The 23,174-nt window shown below is 36.6% G+C and overlaps 1 protein-coding gene across 1 annotated transcript in view; it reads right to left on the bottom strand.

Moving 5' to 3' along the window:
* The window catches only part of LOC121426836 (sodium-coupled monocarboxylate transporter 1-like), a 46,277-nt gene that overhangs the window by 14,705 nt on the left and 8,398 nt on the right, over nt 1-23,174 (bottom strand). Inside the window, exons 6-7 of the mRNA XM_041623230.1 lie at nt 2,659-2,796; nt 1,030-1,159 (exon numbers count right to left, since the gene is read on the bottom strand). Coding sequence (XP_041479164.1) covers nt 1,030-1,159; nt 2,659-2,796 — 268 coding nt within the window. The remainder of the gene's footprint in view (nt 1-1,029; nt 1,160-2,658; nt 2,797-23,174) is intronic.

The following is a 23,174-nucleotide window of genomic DNA, read 5'->3' on the forward strand; positions in this document are numbered from 1 at the left end:
AGAAAGTTGGAGAAAAATCGGAAAAAATAATGACAAAATTATGAGCATTTGAATATTGCAATCACTAATGCTATGAAAATCTTCCTATTGGCAATGCGACAAGGATGTGTGATGTCACTGATGAACAACTTTCCCTTTGGTGGACTATAAAATAACCTCAAAATGTCTCTTTGCTTTTTCTTATGATGATACAAACTCTTTATCCATGATGTATTCTTAAAAAATATGTATTACACGCCCTCATGTAAAAATAACACATGATCTATGGATAGATGTGATAAAAGAGGCAATTCAAGTGAAATATATACTAAAGTAATGGGGAGAGTTGTTCACAAGTGACATCACACATCTTTGTCGCATTGCCAATTTGCTATCTCCATAGCATTAGTGATTGCAATATTCAGATGCTCATAACTTTCTCATTATTTGTCCGATTTTCTCAAACTTTCGTTGATCTGTTTGTTTGATTTTTCTGTTTTCACACAAGCTATCTTGTTCCAATGGTTTCATTCTCCTTTAAGTGAATATATAAAACCGAAAATGTGATGCGAAATACGGACTCCGCTATAATAGCAAGGACCTTTGTAGTTCCGATGGGTCCATCCCGAATGGCTAATAATATCGACCTTTATTGACATGAATAAATTGCTGAAGGTAGGCCATAATTTTTAATTTTATTTATTCTTATCTTTGCTCCAAGAAAGTAAAAGTAGGAATGATGTAACTTATGTTGTGAGAAGGGGGATATTTTCTTAAAATAGGGGAGCTGTGGAAGCGACGCGTCGTGATGTAATAGCGGTTCGGACTCAAGAGGGTCATGTGTTCGAATCCCGCCGTGGCCTAGAATCATTTGGTAAGGAGGTCAACCCACATTTCCACCTTGAACAAAAGAATCTTTAAGACAACTTATTTTTCCACTTGGCATTTCAGAAGATTGTAGTGTAGTTGTTTTTATAACAAGTTTCATGACATGGGCTCCTGATTGAAAACGGATATAATTCATTTAAGGATTAGTTTCATCAAACCTACCTGATCCCTTGACTTCACGAGTCCTTGTGTGTAGGGGTCACAGTCTACGTAGTACGCGTACATGACTACTCCGGAGAAGATGCATAGTCCCACAGTAATGAATTTGATGATGGTAGCTAGTATAAGCGCCCTACGAATTATCCAACATTACAATTAATAATGTACCATCATATATATTATTCGAAATGTACTTTGCATCTTATTAAAGGGATGGTCCAGGCTGAAAGTATGTATGGCTTGATAAATAGAGTAGAATTCACTGAGCAAAATGCCGAAAATTTCATCAAAATCGGAAAACAAATAACAAAGTAATTGAATTTTTAAGTTTAGCAATATTTTGTGAAAACAGTCGTCATGAATATTCATTGGGTGGGCTAATGATGTCACATCTGCAATTGTTCTTTTGTATTTTATTATATGAGATTAGGTCTATTCAAATGTTTTCCTCCAAGAACTACTAGAAAGCCAGTAGCAAAATTGGATTGACAACTGAATTAGTGCATTAGATATTTATTGCTGTAACTCATTTCATTATAAGAGAGACATATTATTCACACAAGTAGAAAATAATGAAAAAAAATGATTTTATGTAATAACATAAGAAAACGGAAAGTGGAGATGTGACATCAACAGCCCACCTATATTCTTGACGGCTGTTTTCACAAAATATTGACTTAAATAACTTTATTATTTGTAATCCGATTTTGATGAAATTTTTGGCATTTTGCTCAGTGAATTCTACTCTATGTATTAAGATATAAATATTTTCAGCCCGGATCATCCCTTTAAGAAACAAAACGTTATCATTTTTTATTTCCGATTCAGCATGCTCATTTCGGTAGAGTATTATTACAACCGAAATCCACAGCCAAACTTGGAATTAGTTCATGGGGTCCGGAGATGTTATCAAATAAATAGGTGCCTACATATAGGCCTCATTGAATTCAGTGTGCTGTATAGTGGCAATGGCCCTTGGATGTGGTACCCAAAAGATTTTCCTTGCCGGCGGCTGCGTATATTATTCTCCATAGGTAGCACACCTGGGATAATTCTCGTAGGTGATTTAAACGATGGAATGTAACCAAAATCACATACATTTTGTAGTGAAACCGTTTCTTGCTTGTCAAATTTCTCGGGAACACAATAACATTCCTTTGTAGTGAAACTTTTTTTTGGTGGGGGAGGGATTGCTTGTCAAATTTACATCACACTGCAAAAACTCCGGTGTTTATTTAACACCAGCCTGAAATCTATTATGTTAACACTAGAGCTCAAGTGTTAAACAACACCAATTTGGTTATGGTCTAACACCATATAGGCCCTATGTGTTTATACCACACCAATTAGTGTTAAAACAGCATCGGTTTGATTCCAAACTGGCGATGTTTTAATGCTTCTCTCGTGTGGACACACACACATAAATATATATATTCCGGTCTTGTGTTAAATCAACACCGGAGTTTCTGCAGTGCAGCAAAACAAAAAAGAGAAAAAGAATCGTTCCCAGCGGGCAGCCAGTTCGTAATTCTTTCTAACCGGGTAAATTTACACTGATTGAGATCGGGCTATATTTTTTATTTTATGCAAATCTCATGCAACGCCCTACAGCCCTAAAAGTACAGTACTCACTGTGCAGCCCTCCTTCTTGATCCACATGAAAAGAGTCTCTGGATGACAGTTTGGTGTACACCTTTCCCAATATTCGTTGTTAACATCCCCAACATCATACTCCAAACTGAGTAGCGGATTCGTGGGTCGACACTAAACCTGCATGAAGAATCATTGAACGGTAACAATTGTTCATATATCCTAAAACTGGATAGGCCCATGGATGGAAACCCTACTTTTTGGAAGGGGGCACAATAACATATCCCCCCCCCCCCTTGTTTGTGGAAGGAGCAAAAAGGAAAAAAAAGGAGGGATAGAAAGACCAAAAAAGGAACAAGAGAGGAGAAAAAAGGACGAGAAAAATAAAAATGAGGACGAGTTAATAAAATAAGGTGAGGGAAAAATATGTTTCAAGTCACTATCTAGCTTTGATCCAGCTGAGGCATGGCGGCTTGCCATTGTTCAAAACCCAACTTCACCCGACAAAGGAAATTCTAATTGGTATGGTGTCGAAAATCTGTCCATCTGACGGTCAATTGGATCAGGGTCGGCCTAACCACTAACCCGTCTCTGTGGTCTAGTGGTTAAGGCACCGGCGTTTAAAGCTGGGGGCCCGGGTTCGATTCCCGGCAGAGGCATTTTTTCGGCATCACCAATTTTTCCAAAGGGTAGATAGCTCTGGGGAACTTTGATTTAAGCTACGCCTACCATTGTTCTCTTCATCCATTTCTTTACACAATATTTAAAATAAAAAAGAGTTGCCAAAGCTGTTGTACATGTATACCCTTATGGAACAAACACAGTGTTACCACAGTGTGTTCACATAGTTGACTATGTGTAAACTATGTGTTAACTATGTGGTCACAGTGTTGTCACAGTGTGAGACTTCAGATCACATAGTTAATCACATAATTGCCCACATAGTTGGGTAACAAACACAGTGTTACCACAGTGTGTTCACATAGTTGACTATGTGTAAACTATGTGGACACAGTATTAGACTTCAGATCACATAGTTAATCACATAATTGCCCACATAGTTGGGTAACAAACACAGTGTTACCACAGTGTGTTCACATAGTTGACTATGTGTAAACTATGTGGACACAGTGTTAGACTTCAGATCACATAGTTAATCATAATTGTCCACATAGTTGGGCAACAAACACAGTGTTGCCACAGTGTGTTCACATAGTTGACTATGTGTAAACTATGTGGTCACAGTGTGAGACTCAGATCACATAGTTAATCACATAATTGCCCACATAGTTGGGTAACAAACACAATGTTACCACAGTGTGTTCACATAGTTCACTATGTGTAAACTATGTGGACACAGTGTTAGACTTCAGATCACATAGTTAATCACAAATTTTGCTCACATAGTTGGGTAACAAACACAGTGTTACCACAGTGTGTTCACATAGTTGACTATGTGTAAACTATGTGGTCACAGTGTTCGGACTTCAGATCACATTGTTAATCACATAATTGCCTACATAGTTGGGTAACAAACACAGTGTTACCACAGTAAGTTCTTCAATCATACCCGAGAAAAATTTAACAAGCAAGAACAAGGGTCTTCAAGCTCGCGCAGGGCGGGGGGGGAGCAGGGAGGAGTACTAAACTTGAAAAATTGTTTGATGCACTATTCCCAATACAATCTCCATTTAGTTTTTAATTTACACTGAAATTTTGCCGGTAATTTTGATATTTGATGATTTTTTATTTTCTTTTAAGATCATCATCGCAATGGATAAACTATCAGTAATGGCTATAACGTTAATAGAGTTATAGATCTATACTAGATATCCGGAACTCTTCGGTAAATCTCGGCCTCGGAAATCTATTTTCGGCGAGGCATGCTAGCGCGCTAGTGTAGTCATGTGCGTTTCAAATTCACTCGCTAAAGCTCACCGACGCCCGTTACAGTTTATCGCTTCATCCAATATTTACGCCCGTTAGAATCTGATCTTACTGCACTTTGTCTTAATCTTCTTGAATTGATAAGAATATCAACCATGTGCGTCTTAGTACACTGGGTGGAAACAAGGAACTGTTACTTCTAGCGATTTTGTAACAAACAAAAAGATGTCGGTCAACTTGGTGGACCCGAAGTTTGAGGGCCTGGTGGAGTCCGGAACCCCGCAGAGAAACGGCCGAAACATTGGCTGGGATGTGGAAGGCCAAGGTGTTAGTGGCCAGTGGTAAATATACATTATTATATCCTGATTTGTACCTAATATGTAATTATTTATGCTCTCCCTTTGTCCAGGGGTAATTGCCGAAGAACCGTATGTATATAGATCTATAGGCTATGTGGTGCTCGACTAGCCTGGAGGCGTCTGAAACTGAAAGTCATGATTTAATTTAGGCAGTGTATACAGCCACACGCGTGTGTCTTTACCATCCAGCCACACGCGTGTGGTTATATCCAGAACACCTATCTGTGGATACCGCCACACGCCGCCAGTAATAACAGTAAAACACGTGTGTAGGTCTGACCGTCTATATCACGATCAAAATAACCTCATTTCTTCATTAAATTCTTACATTCTAAACCCCTTTGATATCCTTAGATCATTTCAATTTCATTCTCACCGTCTTCTCTCCTTGCTTTTCTTGTCTTGTTACAAACGGTCGTCTGTTTAACAGCAAATTCTCTTTTTCTACTTGTGTCGATTCTGGCTTCCTTCGCGGTACGGTGGCAGACCCATACAGCGTTAGCGCAGCGCAGTAGACATATACAGTTTGGGTTACGTTTACGTTTGGTACGAATAATTTTCGTACCAAGCGTTAAGCATGCACGAATCCCGAGTTTCGTACGTACGCACGTACACGCACATAGCCTAGAGTCAGTAGAGAATCGACACAAGTAGAAAAAGTGTGGAAATTTGCTATTTAACAGGCGGCCTTTTGTAACGACAAGAAAAGCAAGGAAAGAAGACGGTGAGAATGAAATTGAAACGATTTAAAGAAATCAGAGTGGTTTAGAATGTAAGAATTTAATGAAGAAATGAGGTTATTTTGATCGTGATATAGACGGTCAGACCTACATACGCGTTTTACTGTTATTACTGGCGGCGTGTGGCGGTATCCACAAATAGGTGTTCTGGATATAACCACACGCGTGTGGCTGGATGGTAAAGACACACGCGTGTGGCTGTATGGTAAAGACACACGCGTGTGGCTGTATACACTCCCTGGACCAAAATCCAGTTGAAACCAATTAGAGCAAAACCAATTGAAACCAGTTGGCCAACTGGTTTCAATAGGGAAATTGGAACAACTGGTTCCAATTGAAAACCAGTTGCCAACTGGTTCCAATTGAAAACCAGTTGCCAACTGGTTCCAATTGAAAACCAGTTGCCAACTGGTTCCAGTTAAAACCAATTGGGCAACTGGAACCAGTTGGCTATTGGTTTCAATTGGTTTTCAATTGGCTTTCAATTGGTTCAAGTTGTTCCAATTTCCCTATTAAAACCAGTTGAATCCAATTGGAGGCAACTGGTTTCAATTGGTTCCAGTTGAAACCAGTTGGAGGCAACTGGTTTTCAACTGGAACCAGTTGAAACCAATTGGTTTCCAACTGGATCCAATTGGAACTTCCAGTTGGAATGAACTTAATTAGTTACAAATTAATTAGCATTTGCACTAACGATTGCTCATGCCAACACAGAAGCAGTGTTATTTGTCTATTAATACCAATGTAAAGGGCATTGATAAAATACAGACTTTCATATGCATATATTCATCTTGGAGTTCTTCAAATATATGTATTTTTATTTAATGTAATTTGGTAACAGTTAGTGGTGTACTAATTATCTTTGAATCTGTTTTAATTATAATCTTTAACATTTATGAACATGGTTTTCACTGCTAAGTATTGGAAACACTTATCTGAAAAAAGTGTGGAACTTCAAATCGAAAAAAAAATAAATAGATACATTGTAAATTATGATTAATCCCATAAAACATTAATCTGTGCACACTGGCAGAAAATATGAAATTAACTGGTTTCAATTGGATCCAGTTGGGTAACTGGAAAATTTCCAATTGGAAACCAATTGGAAATAATTTCCAGTTACCCAACTGGATCCAGTTAGGATTTCCAGTTACCCAACGGGATCCAGTTAGGATTTCCAGTTACCCAACTGGTTCCAGTTTTATTTCATACCCAACTGGTTCCAATTAGAATTCAGTTACCCATCTTTCCATCTCCAGTTATACCTAATTGGTTCCATTTAGGATTTCCGGTTACCCAACTGGTTCCAGTTATAAATCATTTCCAGTTGGAAGTCATTTCCAGTTACCCAACTGGTTCCAGTTAGGATTTCCAGTTGCCAACTGGTTCCAGTTAGGATTTCCAGTTACCCAACTGGTTCCAGTTAGAAATCATTTCCAGTTGGAAGTCATTTCCAGTTACCCAACTGGTTCCAGTTAGGATTTCCAGTTGCCAACTGGTTCCAGTTAGGATTTCCAGTTACCCAACTGGTTCCAGTTAGAAATCATTTCCAGTTGGAAGTCATTTCCAGTTACCCAACTGGTTTCAGTTAGGATTTCCAGTTGCCAACTGGTTCCAGTTAGGATTTCCAGTTGCCAACTGGTTCCAGTTAGGATTTCCAGTTACCCAACTGGTTCCAGTTAGAAATCATTTCCAGTTGGAAGTCATTTCCAGTTACCCAACTGGTTCCAGTTAGGATTTCCAGTTGCCCAACTGGTTTCAATTGGTTTCAACTGGAAATTGTTAAATTCCAGTTAAAACCAATTGAAACCAGTTGAAACCAATTGAAACCAATTGAAACCAGTTGGAAATCCAACTGGTTTCAATTGGATTTTGGTCCTGGGCTGCCTTGAATTTAACCCAGGGAACTCCCGCCCGCGTAGCGGGCGGAGTTCCCTGGCCTGGGTTACTATGAATTTAGCTCTACGTAGTCGTAGGGTTACTCCCCACTGACACCTGGGATCACGAGCTATATTCACCCACGTACTGGTACAAAACCTGAAACTTTCGCCCCCGAGATTTCTACTTTCCCTCTAAATCTAGCCCTAAAACATGTACATGTAGGCCTACCTGTCATGGGGTTCAACTTATTTTCCAAGTGAAGTAGATTACCGGGTGTAACATTTCTGCGATATTGATTTCATTTTTAAAGAAGAATTCATAAAAAACGAATCGCGCGATTTGCGTGCTGTCGCCAAGCGAAAGACAACAAAATCAAGATGGCCACATAAACACGGCCGTAAGCTCTTTCCATCTTTTCTACTAGCCAGGAGGCTTCTAAAGAGTAAAAAATCATTTACTAATACTATACTTACGTAGTCTTGAGGAAGCAATGATGATGATTTTTTTTAGATATGTCATATACTTCATCATTGACGTCTTGACACTCTCTCCATAGTGTCTTAAGCGAAGGACCAAAACAAAGATGGATTTCCCTAGAAAATCCATCTTTTTAAACCAAAATCACAAGAATTCTATTAATTCTATTCATTCTTACACCTTCCTACGCCTAAGGCGTAGGGACATGGGTGTCGATCGGTATTCTTGGTTGGGGGGGATGATTGACACAAATGTTCTTGTGGATGGGGATATTTTAACATTACCCCCTCTAAAATCACAAGTTAGGACATTTGGGAGTGGTTGATATGCATGGTGTTCTTGAAATTCCTTCATTGTTGTAGTGTACTATACTTGTAAAAAAAAAAATTTGAAATTCAATTTGTGTTACAAGTAAGCCTATTCTAAACTCATACCGAGAAAAAAATGACAAAAATTGACTGGACCATGTACATAGTGATCTGTTTATTGAGCATGATGTATACACAGGGGCGTCGATCCATTTTTCAGACGGGGGAGGGGCCAAATTATGAATCAACGTTCCAAAGGCGCTCGATCACAATATATATATATATATATATATAACTCATGAGAAAGAGACACATATCTCACCTTCACCAACAATGCGAGCGCGAAGCGCGAGCTAAATTTTTTTAGTATGTCGTGAAAACAGGAAAAATGTACCTGTTTAGGTTTGTTTGTAGTAACTCATGAGGAGGGTCGATACATGTATCTCACAAGAGAGCGAGCTGAAATTTCTTTATATTCTGACCTGAAAGCTTGATATTCTAAGCATTTTTGGTACCACTGATTAAGATGGGTATCTAGAAGAACAATAGATGCGAGCGCCAGCTGAAAATTTTGATATTTTGATCTGGAAAAAAAGACACTTTCATGGAAGATATATTATTAATCCAACAAAAGATTATTGCAAAATCAAAGTTCTTTTGAGGTTTAGAATTGAAAACTGGACATTATATTCACCTATATAATCATGAAAAGTATGGGATTTGGTACATGATGCGAGCGCGAAGCGCGAGCTGAAATTTTTATATTCCAGTCTGAAAAGCAGACATTTTGAGCACGATTTTAAATCAAAATCAAGTTGGTATCTCAATCTCGCTTGCTGATTTCAGTGTAGCATTACAATCTTATTTTATTCTTTAGTTGCACATGCGGAATTATTGGGGGGGGGGGCAAAACGATATGTTCCCCCCCAATATTTTCATTGGTGGGGCGATCGCCCCCTGCCCCCCCCCCCCACCCAGGATCGACGCCTCTGTGTATACAACTTCTCTCTTAAATCTAACCTGACTGGCAATATCTTTATTCTTCTTAATGCATGATGATAAAATGCAGATTCGGACCAATTAAGACTAGCACAAATTACAACCTGTGTGGCTTCTCGTGCGCCATCGGGCTTACCGTCATTCCTTTATTTATCTTGCCACCCTTTTACTCCCGTTTATTTTTCCACCCTTTTCAGTTAATGATTTATTTAAAATAATTTATTCACCACTGGTGGGATGGAACACCCTATCAACAAAAGTTGATTTTCGTTGGGGTCCTTTTATGTCATGTGTTAAAAAATATCAGATACATAAACATTTAATTCTTTTTCATCTTGAACCTCCACCAATCTGTTTAATAGTCCTGAAAAAGAATGTTTTCATTTAATAGCAATATACACAAATTGCGAGGGAAACAAACTGATTGATGGCATACTATAATCATCATGATCAAACTTTTCATTTTTTCATCATCATTATAATTTTTCTACCCTAAATTATTGGGGGGATGATAATACAGGCCATCCCCCCACTTGAAATATTGGGGGGATATATCCCCCCCATCCCCCCCGTGATCGACACCCATGCGTAGGGAGGTGTTAAATATTATTATATAAAAATATAAAATTTAGAGATAGAAATTAGAGATGAAAATTCTTATTCAACAAATCTTAAAATTTATTTCGTGATCATAAATAATTTATATATATAATATGAATTATTTATAATGAAAATATAAATTTTAATGGTTAGTTAATGATTTGTTAAATAAGAATTTTCATCTCTAAATGTTAAGACGGGATTGCTTTCCGGAAGTACGTCATACATAAGCGGTTCAAGGGTCGACGCTATTGTATTTCCATTGTTTACATGTGGAACGGGGTCTACGCGGCATCAGTTAGGTAAGAAATCTTCATTTTTTTATATTGTTTATAATATTTAAAACCTTCCAACGCATTAGGCGTAGGAAGATGTAAGAATGAATAGAATTCTTGTGATTTTGGTTTAAAAAGATGGATTTTCTAGGGAAATCCATCTTTGTTTTGGTCCTTCGCTTAAGACACTATGAGAGAGTGTCAATACGTCAATGATGAAGAAGTATATGACATATCTAAAAAAAATCATCATCATTGCGTCCTCAAGACTAATACTAACGTATCTTATGGTGTGTTTATGCTTCCATTGCGAGGACAGAATCAGCGATTTCAAACGTCGATTCAAAACGCCGATCGTAAACGTGGTTCTGGGAGTGCTGTTTATGCTTAACTTTTCAGAGCATATCATGATCTCCAGCTGGCTTCGCATCGTAAAGCGAGGTCAAACTGGGCGCGCCTTTTTTCAAAAGTTTTTTTTTTCCGATTGTTGTTTTTACGTAGAGATAACAAGGAGCAATACGACTGTATTTGCCCGCGGATTTTCATCTCACTGGAAGCATATACCAAATGACGTCATTTAAACACGTTTATGATCGTGGTTCTGTTTATACTTCCCCAGAAAGCCTGATTCTGGTCAAACAACGTTTACAAACGCACCTTTTGTGAGTTTACGATCGGCGTTTTGAAACAGCGTTTAAATGAAAGTAAGCATGGACGCAACCGTGTTTTGGACTAATCACGTTTGGAAACGCTGATTCTGGCCTGAAAAGTGGAAGCATAAACACGGCCTTACTCTCACCTAGCCAGGCGGCTTCTAGTTCTAGAGAGTAAAAATCAGTTACTAACGTAAGGTTACTCTCATCCGAAGCCAGGTCTTCCTTCTCATTGACCCACACGACGGAAGCCAAACCACCTGAAACTTTCACCCCCAAGATTTCTACTTTCCTTTATAGAAAAGATCTAGGCCTAAATCATGTACATTGAAAAAACTTCATTTCCGACATTTCTACGCTCTCGTTATTTTTGAACAAGAATTCATCAAAAAAAATGAGAGAAATATTGTGAAAAGACGGAAGAGACTTGCCCGATGTTTACGCCGCCATCATACTTCCTATTGTTCTTCGCCAACGTTACCCGACGCACGCGTCTATGAGAAGGAAGACCTGGCTTCGTATGAGAGTAACCTTACGTTAGTAAGTGGGCAATTCCATGGAAATGTTCACTTTAGAGAAAAAATGAATTTTCAGATTTCACTCAAGCAGTCAAATTTTCTTAAAAAGTAATCTATAAAGTCTCAATTTCCAATAGAAAAATCGCAATATTGATAAAATTTTGTAGTTTTTTTCCATCATCAAAAAATAGAATAGTATATTGCAAAATGTAAAAAATGTGGCTATTTTTAAACAATTCATCTTTCATGTCTCTACTAAAAGCAAACAAGGTCCCAGAGGTCTCTTTTAACTTTTGAATAGTTGATTAATGTTTAAATCAACAGAAAATAATCGTTAAATTTTATGCCATTCATCAATTTTACAGAAATCTGTCTTCAGATTTGTGTGATTTCTTTACCATTATCAGTGTCATGTCCGTTACGTGTTCACTTAAAGTTATCACAGCTTACAGAAAATTTGTCTAAAGGTACTGCAGATTCAGATTCTATGTTAGAATTAAACCCCCTACCATGTGTAGCAATCATTTTCCCTTACCACTTCTCATTTTCATAAAAATGGCGTAACGGACATGACAATTCGCGTAACGGACATGACGCCTTATATATGGCAAATGGCAACATTTACAAAAACAAAATATTAGGCTCAGTGTCACAGACTGAGGTTAGTCTCAATTGTTTGAGGATAGCTGAATGTAATATTTCCTAGAATCTGCATATCATTCAAGCTATTTTTAGAAACTGGTGAATGATGAAAGTTCAGCTCTTGTTCTGGTAGATTTTTCTGAGAATTAACGGTATGCCACATAATATTAGGATTAGATGCAGCTAGATCTGGCAACATACTCAGATCACAATCTGCATCATTCGTGTTTGAACAAACATTTGATTATCTTAGGTTCTTGCACTGACAGTTTGGAGCATGATAAAACTTGTGAATTCATGATCATTGATGATATTACTTCAAAGTATCTGACTTTCACCAACCTCTACATGTACTTCTTCAGTGATGGCATGGGATCACATTTAAAAGCAAGTTTGTATTTGGATATCTGTGTTTCATGATGTAGCTCTATGAATCCATGAATCTACAGTGGCACTTCTTTGCAGTATCACAAAGCAAAGGGGCCGTGGAAAGAATGTGGCGCGATCAATAAATTATGTCATCATAGTATTTTGGTCAGCCATAATCACGATTTGAATGATGTATCTTCAATTGTACACAAGCAGCGCGGACAATACAACAAAATTAGATACAGCCACATTTGTCAGCAAGCAAGATTGTAAGATTTAGAACATCCAAGACTTGATGAAAGGATGATTATACTCAGGATGATAGTTTATATTTTGAATGAAAAAAAATCTCAGAAGCTATTTACAAACATTCCGATTACCTTTCAACTCATACATAATCGATAATGAAAGACCGGTTTCCAGGTACTGCTATTAAATTTTAATACCATTTTTTGTAATCTTAAAACTGACATTAATACTAGTACATGTTCTTTATCATACAATACATTCCATAATATGTTCATCTTGGATTTATACAGGTCTGGTAAATTTTGTTTTCTTCTCACAAAAACTGAGAGTTGGTCTTCTCAGTGTGTCGTAGTGGTACGATAAACATTGTATTTTATATATAAAATTATCATGTAGGCTATAGCTATTAAATTAATGATACCTGCCAATTATATCTACATATTTTCTTTAGAGTGTTAGTAAAGGTACTTTGCTGTTACATAATTACATTCATTATTCATATTTCTTTCATTTTCAAACTAAGAAGTACTGATTAAGTTCACTTCGTAAGGGTCATGTCCGTTACGCTAGTATATTATCAAATATTAGGGCATGAATAAAAAATAATCTTTTCTATCAACTTTTTCTCCTTTAATTAGGTGTGGTGGATGGTAGTAACTGGAAAATATTCATTAACTGTTGTTAACCGGTGTAAAATAATTTTTTCTAAATATTTTTTTGTTTTATAAATATTGTACAAAAAGACCCCCTCTCAAATTGCAAAATAATAGGAGATATTACAGATTACCAGTTATGATATGTGTCTCTAACCTCTAGCCTTAACATGTAAACAATTAGACTTGTACCATATCTTGTAATAAAATAATTATATTCGCTTACAAAAAGTGGACGAAACTGTCATGTCCGTTACGCTTCCTGTGTCATGTCCGTTACGCTACATTTTGAGCTAGGAATACAGAATGCACTGCAAAACTGTTGTTAAACACCATTTTATGGATAGAGCATGATCTTAAGGTTAAATTAACACCAATTTCAGGTGCATGCAATCTAAGAATTCACAGGAATTTTGATAAGCAATAGGAGGTAAAAATGCTTCGTCCATTTCGTGTCATGTCCGTTACGCTCACAAAGAGTGCAATTTCTCCGCAACTGTTCAACGAAACGATTTGAAATTTTATGTGTATGTAACTGATACTTAAATGTGTCTGATAAGCTTAGTAACAATTATCAAAAGACTGCTAATTCTACTGTATCAACATTTGAATTAAAAAAAATTGTCTGAACGTCATGTCCGTTACGCTGGAATTGACCAAATGATTTTTACTCTCTAGAAGCCGCCTGGCTACTCTCACCCACGTTACGCGACTCAAGCGTCCGTATCGTGGGTGAAGAACAATAGAAAACAAGATGGCGGTGTAAACATCGGCATGTCTCTTTTTTTTCATGACAATTTTTCATTTTTTTAATGAATTCTTGTCTAAAAATAAAATCCATAGCATAGAAATGTCGGAAATGAAGTTGTATCCCAGGTACATGATTTAGGGCTAGATCTTTTAGAGAGAAAGTAGAAATCTCGGGGGCAAAGTTTCAGGTTTTGGCTGCCTACATGCACATGTATACATAGAAGCCCTGGCTTCGTATGAGAGTAAGTTACGTTAGTAAATGATTTTTACTCTCTAGAAGCCTCCTGGCTAGACTGGATTAGCATTACATCGGCTAATTAACAAATTTGGGGACAAATTTAATGATGTGAAAGATTCTTACTAGTTTTTAAATAATAATTATCTTATTTAGATCTACTGAAAAATATGTCTACAACTCAAAATAGTTTGTGTGTACAGAATTCAGATAAAATTATTTACGTCTATAACTTAAAAACTGGTGTCTGAATTCTGATTTGATAACTTGTCTATACTCTGTAGTAATAATTCTAATAATGCTAAAACCCCATTTTTACAATGCATTTCATAAATGGCTCTTTGAAATTACTCTGATTATTTATGTCTGTCCTTAATGTGCCTGTCCCTTACAGAAAAAAAAGCTGATGTACTAAAGAAAGAGAAGGAGTTCCTAAACACCGCAACCAGAGTAGATGAGGCTATGGATGAGTCTGATGCCACAGATGAGGACATGGAGGATGAGGCTTCAACCTCAAAAAAAAGATGTGAGAGAGAGGTACGTTGAAACTTTACATTCAACTTAAATTTTTAAGACGTGCATGGATCAGGAAATTTTGAAGCATACTAGCCAGGAAATTTAGTCCAAAGTGATAAGTGTTTACCTGAAGCAGGCCAGACTTTATTCTGTGATTTGCAAAAAAAAAAAGACTTATACATAACTTGATATCGCTGCCAGTGGTGATTCAAAAATTGCTCTTAAATTTCTACTTGAAAAAAAAATTGATGGAATTGGAAAGTATTGGTGGTACTACTTCAATAAAAGAAAATTCATTAGAAAAACTAAAAATAATGATACACTTATGAATTTTGTCTGGATTCCTAGTCTAGATACAGAATTGCATTGGGATTTGCACATGACCGCGTACCCAGGTGTCGCAAATTTGAACTCAGAAGATATGCGAGACTTAAATGTGAGTGGCGCGGCGCGGTCACCCCAAAAAAATCGTAGCTGGATGGTCTTGAAAAATGTTGAGCGGGGAGGGGGGGGGGGGGGGCTACATTAAATTTTAATTTTAAAAATTCTAAACATATTCCATATCTGTTCATATTTTATTTCCATTTTTGGTTGCAGGTTGGGAAAGCTGACAGATCTGCTATGGCAGAGCTTCTAAAGAAGAAAAAGACTGAAGACCAGCGGAACCATAAAGGTCAGTTTAAAAGTTTATTATTTACGGCAAGATTCTGTGGCCAATTAAATGAAAAATCATGACCAGAAAACAAAATTCTCATATGTCCAGAAAGAGTATCTTCTCCAGAGCATTGCATTCATGCTTTTGGTGCAAATAGAATTTTACATCACAACAAAGAATACCTCTTAATTATCGAAGGTTAAACATATACCACATAAAAAATGTATCTGAAATTATGATGGAGTAGATGCTCTTTCAGGACATACATCTATATGAGATGAGAGTTATGTTTTCCGGACATGCTTTTTCATTAAATTGGTGATTTTTTTTAAATGTTAAAGTTTTTTTCTGACTCTCTTGGTATATCATTGTAGGATATTGGCACTCTAAATGGATGAATTTCCATTGCTAGCCCTGGCATATCAACATTCACAAATAACACTGTGTCTCACACACAGATTTGCGTTATGGTAAATTCTAGCAGAAGGGGCTATGAAATGATGTGTCTGAGGATATATCCACCGCAAAAATAAAAAAAAAATCACTTTCAATTTTTGAAAAAATTGCATTTTGGCCAATTCATATCGTCTGTGATGTCATAAAATCATATTCTAAAAAAATCTCTGTTCTTTAATGATATTTATCAAACCTTCACTGATATATTTCTCAATTTTTTTTTGTTTCTTATTACAACCAATTATTCATCAGGGTGAACTTCCCCTTTGATAGCTTTTACATTTTCTTGTGTATTTTGCCAAGAATGATTGTCTCTGCGTGAATCTACAAATGAATTCAGAATATCACAATTACTGTAAATAGGAAGATGCTCTGTAATTTCTCATATTACCAAGCTTGTCAATAATTTCAAGGCGGAGGGTTAGGGTGAATCTCCCTGAAAGAAAAACTACATGTACTAGAATAGCACAGTCTCTCCAAATGGTAATCTACGGTGAAAATAATTTTTGATGTGGAAACAAAAACAAACTAACAGAAAACGGAGGAAAAGGACACCGACTTTGATTTGAATCTACGTAACCATAGAAAACATTTTAATGTTTTAAGTAAGTGATTGATCTTCACAAATGTCTTGTCATTTTACATTTTACAATGATGCTGCATGTCACCGGTACAATTTCTTCCAGAGCGGCGGACCAAAAAAATTAGAAATTCACAGAGTCAAAGGCTTAGACAATCAACCAGTTTAAGAACTTAATTTCCTTTAAGTCACTTCCTTGTCATTTCATAAGATATTTTCAATCAAGTAGGACTATAGAAATAAGATTACCGAGCCTGAAATCTTGATTTTCTTGCTTTAACTTATCCGCCCCTAATATTATAATCCTGTTTCATGGTATGCATGTTTTTTTTTGTTGTGTTTGTGACTCTTAGATACTCCACTGCAGCTGAGTAACCAACAGTCACAAACAGACGGAACTTGACTTGGCTTTAATTAATATTTATATATGATGTAGAGTCTTTGATAAAAGTTTGAGACTTTGAGCCAGTTTTTGTGTCCTTTCATTTTCTTATATTCAGCACACACAACAAGCATGACAACAATTTCCCTGCACTTCCACGGGCCAAGTACGTGCACGCATGGGCCAGAAGCTGAAAGATGTCCGTGCATCTCGAAGACGTGCAGAAAAGCAGGTTTAAGTGTGATACCTTTTTTTTGTTTGGAAATAAGCCTTAATATTGCCTCATACGAGTCATTAAAAAACCCATTTTATTCTGATCATGGGTATATATTACACGAAAATGTCTTTCATGTATTATGACATGTCTGCTAATACAGCCAACTCAGGTTTATATAGTGTGTGCTTTCAAAATTTATCATGACATGCCAACTCCTGCTTTATCACCTTGTGATATTCATCAAACTCAGATTGATATATTTTTATATTTATACTATGACAAATCATTTTCTTGCCATGTGCCTTCCGTTTGATACTGTTTCCAAGTTCCAACTAATACAAAGGAATACTTATATGCAGCTATATGGACGCTAGTATATGCACTTCATGCAAGAGATTTGTGGACATTTTTTGGCTCTTGTTCATATTTTTCTGATATTTGTATATAGGTGTGAAAAGGCAAAATATATGCAAAGTGTTCTTATTTTTGAAAAATAAATGTTGGTTACTTGTTCCTGTTTCGAAATTTCACAACTCTCTGTGATGGTAGGGATTTGCTTTACTACATGTATAGGCGTTGCTTTTCCGACTACGGCGGCGTCGTCGTCAACATTGAAATCTTAACCAAGGTTAAGTTTTTGAAATGTCATAACTTAGGAGTTAGGAAGTATATGGACCTAGTTCATCAAACTTGGACATAAGTGTAACGAAGTATCACTGATCATCTTGCATGAGTGTCCAGGTTGAATGATCAAGTTCATTTAGGGTCTAAGTTTTTTTTATGTCATAACTTTAAAAATATAAGGGCCTATTTTATGAAACTTGTACAAAAGTTAAATTGCTGATAATCTTACATTAGTGTCAGCCTGTCAGGTCACATGATCAAAGTCAAAGGTCACAGCACTGAAACCTGAACTGTTAATTTTTTTAACTGTCATCATCATGATCCTATTTCATGAACTTGAACATAAGGGTAATCAAGTACCACTGACAATGAGTTTCAGGTCACATTGTCAAGGCCAATGATCATTTATGGTCAATAAAATTTGACCATGTTTGGTTATCAAAATTGAAATCTTTAACCAAAGTTTTTGAGACATGTCATCTTAACTTTGGAATTTTATCGACCTAGTTTAGGAAAATTGGACATGAGTATTTAAAGCCTGTGTATAGCTTTGGTAAAGGGTCAATAATGTGATTGATAATCGAATATCATCTAATATGACAGTCTTACTGAAGCGTAGAGACCGTTAGATATTTTTCCAACTGCACTTCTCTGAGAGAAGATGCTTGTTTTAAATTTAAAAAATGGGCATTCAAGCGCTTATTTCATAAATTTAGTGATGAGATATCCAAAAGTTACAGACAAAGAACATATCTTGAAAGTTTAAGCCCATTCCATGATTTGGAATAGGATTTAATTGAAAGACAAAAACGCACAGATATTTTAATTTGATCGGGTGACCCGATCAAGTTAAATTTCCATGTAAAATTGCAAAATTTATCCTGTAAAACACATTTTCATTTCATATCCTCCACATCATAACTGTTATAGGGCATATCCATTCATATTAGCTAGCAATGAATTGGAATAGTGATAGGTGCATTTTGGTGGATTTACCAAAACTATACACAAGCTTTAAGTTTCACTTATCATCTTGCATGAGTTTTAGGTCACATGATTAAGGTCAAAGGTCACTTAGGGTCAATGAACTGTGACCATGCTCGAGATATTTTTTAAATGTCATAACTTTGAAAGATTATGGATCTGGTATTCTGGTTCATGAAACTTGGATATAAGGGTAATCAAGTATCATTGATAGTCTTACACTAGTTTTTAGTCAAATGATTAAGGTCAAATGTCATTTAACTTTGACTATGTTGGGAGTGATTTTAGAAATGTCTTCATAACTTTGAAAGTAAACTTGAACATTAGGGTAATCAAGTATCACTGTTTTTATTCAAAGTCAGCATTGTTGCTATATTGAATTGCGTGACGCAGGCGAGACTGTCAGAGGCGTTCCACTTGTTTTTTTTTTTCAAGTAACCTTTTCTTTTAAGGTTAAACAGTTATTTTAGTTCGGTGTTTTCATCACTTGTAACCTTGCAAATCTTGTTTCGAATGAAGATACTTGCATTTGAATGAAAGAACAACCTCAAAGATAAATTTGTCAGAATATAGACTCATAAATGTTAGATACCTTAAAGGGGTACATATCAAAATAAATATAGTAAAATCCACCGAGCAAAACGCTGAAAATCTGACAGCAAATAGTGAAGTTATAGAATTTCAAGCTTAGCAATATTTTGTGAAAATAGTCATATGCAAGTCATCATGAATGTGCAATAGGTTGACTAATGATGTCATGTCCCCACCTTCCTTTTTCTTATTTTATTTAATAAAATCATGATCATTTCATATTTTCCTACATGTGTACACGACATGTCTCCCTTGTAACAAAATAAGTTGGCACAATGATTTTCTTACAAACTAAATCAGTTGTCAATCCAATTTTTGTAATTATATTTGGTGACAAAATTTGACTAAATATAATTTTTTGAAATAAAATACAAAAGATTACGTGGGATATCATCAGCTTGCTCATTGCATATTCATGAAGACATGCATAGCACTGTTTTGCCCTAGTAATCCTTGTCAGATTTTTATGAAATTTTCAGTATTTTGTTTGTCTCATTTTACTTTATTTGTTAAAATTGTATTATGTCAGCCTGGAGTACCCCGTTAATATGTTTACATTTAAGAAATATTTCATACCAGGCTTGTTTTCCCAAACAATTTCATTCCACAACGTATGTTTACTTGTGAAAATCGAGGAGAAAAATTCATGTTTGTATTCACTGTGCTGGTATTTATGACCCAGTTATTTTCATGTTGCTTTTATTTTATTACTGTTTATTAAACTGAACGAAATGAATTTTTTCATTTTTTATTTCTAATTATATTTTCTCGTGTCTTGTGGATTGCTCTCCCTACTCTTCAGATTGGGACCAAAGCACAATGTCTACCATGATACAACCACCCAAGTACCTACAGCCAGTGACAACAGACAAATTCTCAAATCAATTATGTTGATCAGGAGGATGGAAATTTTTAGTGTTGATTTTTTTTTTCTTTTTTTACAACTGGGTATGCAAAATGATGAAAGATATATTCTAAAATTTGATTTGAATTGGTGACACTATTATTAGCTTCCACTCCTATTGAGATCAGCACTAATTGGCAATGATGGTATACTTTTGTGGTCAAGATTGCGGGACACTGTGCTTCGTTCCAGTTGGCCTATGTTGCAGTGGTCTACATGGTATGTGCTGCATGGGTATGTAGTGGACTGCATGTGGTAAATGAGCTAGTGGCACATGCATACCACAGTTTGGTGGATTGTGTAGTCAATGTCCGTGTGGTGGACTGTGTGGTAGACATCACAGTAAGATGAGCACCATAGTGTGGGGGACTATGTGGTGTATGTCATAGTGTGGTGGACTCTGTGGTATATGTCATAGTGGGATGGACTCTGTGGTATATGTCATAGTGTGGTGGACTCTGTGGTATATGTCATAGTGTGGTGGACTATGTGGTATATGTCATAGTGTGGTGGACTATGTGGTATATGTCATAGTGTGGTGGACTATGTGGTGTATGTCATAGTGTGGTGGACTATGTGGTGCATGTCATAGTGTGGTGGACTCTGTGGTATGTCATAGTGTGGTGGACTCTGTGGTATATGTCATAGTGTGGTGGACTATGTGGTTGATGTCATAGTGTGGTGGACTATGTGGTGTATGTCATAGTGTGGTGGACTATGTGGTGAATGCCACAGTGTAAAGGACTATGTGGTTATAAACGTGTGGTACACAGTGTGTTTAATATGTGTTTCGGACTATGTGGCGACTGTGTGGCAACACTGTGTTACACAGTGTTGTAAACACAGTGTTACCACACGTCCCAAAATAATATATTAAACACATGTGGTACACGCTGTGAACACACTGTGGTACACACTGTGTTACACACTGTGGTACACACTGTGTTACACACTGTGGTACACACTGTGTTACACACTGTGGTACACACTGTGTTACACACTGTGGTACACACTGTGGTAACACTGTGTTTGTTCCATAAGGGTAGCTTCACACATTTAAATATAATATATATATATATATATATATATATGTATATACATATTTGTATAGAGTTGCCAAAAGCTGTTGTACATGTATAACTTTACACATTTGTATTTCTTCTCCCATATGTGTACTGTATCGAAGCAATAGCTTTGATCCAGCTGAGGCATGGCGGCTTGTCATTGTTCAAAACTCACCTTCACCCGACAAAGGAATATATAATTGGTATAGTGTCGAAAATCTGTCTATCTGACGGTCAATCGGATCGGGCTCGCCCTAGCTACTAACCGTCTCTGTGGTCTAGTGGTTAAGGCACCGGCGTTCAAAGCTGGGGGCCCGGGTTCGATTCCCGGCAGGGACATTTTTTCGGCATCACCAATTTTTCCAAAGGGTAGATAGCTCTGGGGAACCTTGATTTAAGCTACGCCTACCATTGTTCTCTTCCCATTTCTTTACAATATTTAAATAAAAAAGAGTTGCCAAAAGCTGTTGTACATGTATAACTTTACACATTTACATGTATATGTTATATACATACATATATATATATATATATATATATATATATATATATATATATATATATATATATAATATATATATATATATATTTGTATGTATATACGCACGCACACACAACACACCCACACATGGGTTGGTGTGCGTAAGTGTATAAGAGTAAAAACAATGGAAAATTTGATTGTGTCCCCTCACCTTTGAGGAGGAATTTCCGTTCAAGAATATGCCCATGTCTGACTAAAGATTAAAAAAAATATATAATAATTTCGGTGATGTGAGTTTATGTTGCATGGCCATGGGAACGATTTTATTTCAAAGGGGTTGCTGATGTAAATTTTAAATGAAAAAAGGGGTTTCACGTCAAAATGAAGGTCATCTTGGTCCTGACAAACATGACAAATGTGACAAGCAAAGTTTCTTTACAAAATTTAGGCCATTTTAGTTAAATTGTCCATTTTGTCATTCCTACTATATAGATTTCCAGGGAGTGCTGCCTATATACACGTAGCACCCCTAGGTAAAGTTCAAGGCTGCTTCAGCACCCCCGCTTCCCAGGGCCATGTTATGTTGCGTACTAATTTTATCAAATAAAGAGATCGAAAGAAAATATATTCGAAGACAAATCCCCTGGAAATGCCATGCAGGAATCGAACTCTAGTATGTTTGAATATCATGGATATATATTGGACTCTCACTCGGTAAAATAATGTTTCAGTGTGTTCGGAAAAAGTTCAAGGGTATTGCGGTACGATATCAGGGTTATTCATGCCAATGTCATTAAATATAAACAGATGACCCAATTGAAAAGGAAATTGCCTCGTAGAATCACATTTCCCTCAACCTTACTGTATTTATCAACGGGAACATGACAGTGAATCAACTTACACCATTAGAGGCAATATAAAACCAAGAAAATTGATCGCTATTTTCATTACGACCAAGAGACATACACGCTAGCAAAACGGGGCGGGTGCTACCGTTTTGTTTTTTTCAATGATTACCCCTCCCCCCAAATATATATTTAAAGATAAAAATACAACAAAAAGTGATGAATAAAATAATTTAAAATATAACTCAATAAGGTTACGGGGAAGGGGGTGAATACTTTGTTTACGAGATGCATACGCTTACACCTTTTATATTTCCGTGCTACCAACGATGTATAGACGTTCCATGTACCTTCATATCTTTCCTCCCTCTTTCCGTTGTTCAGCTTCAGTGGGTCTGATTTGCGTGGATGCACAGAGGATACAGCGGACGTTTAATGGATGATAACTGACATGCAATGTTTCTTGTTCGGATTTGCATCGTACCGGCGTTCTATAATTTTTGTGCAGCTCAAACTTTTTCACAGTGAACGGATGCTCGATGGATAGAGCGCATGTAACACGTATGCAATGAGAAAACACAGGATGGTAAGATTTTTGTTTAGGTTTCATATCCGCTTTGCATCCGTAAGTGCAATGGAACCGAGCCTTGAGTATCAATTACGT

The sequence above is a fragment of the Lytechinus variegatus genome, chromosome 13, assembly GCF_018143015.1.
Source record: "Lytechinus variegatus isolate NC3 chromosome 13, Lvar_3.0, whole genome shotgun sequence".
Classification (NCBI taxonomy): Eukaryota; Metazoa; Echinodermata; class Echinoidea; order Temnopleuroida; family Toxopneustidae; genus Lytechinus; species Lytechinus variegatus.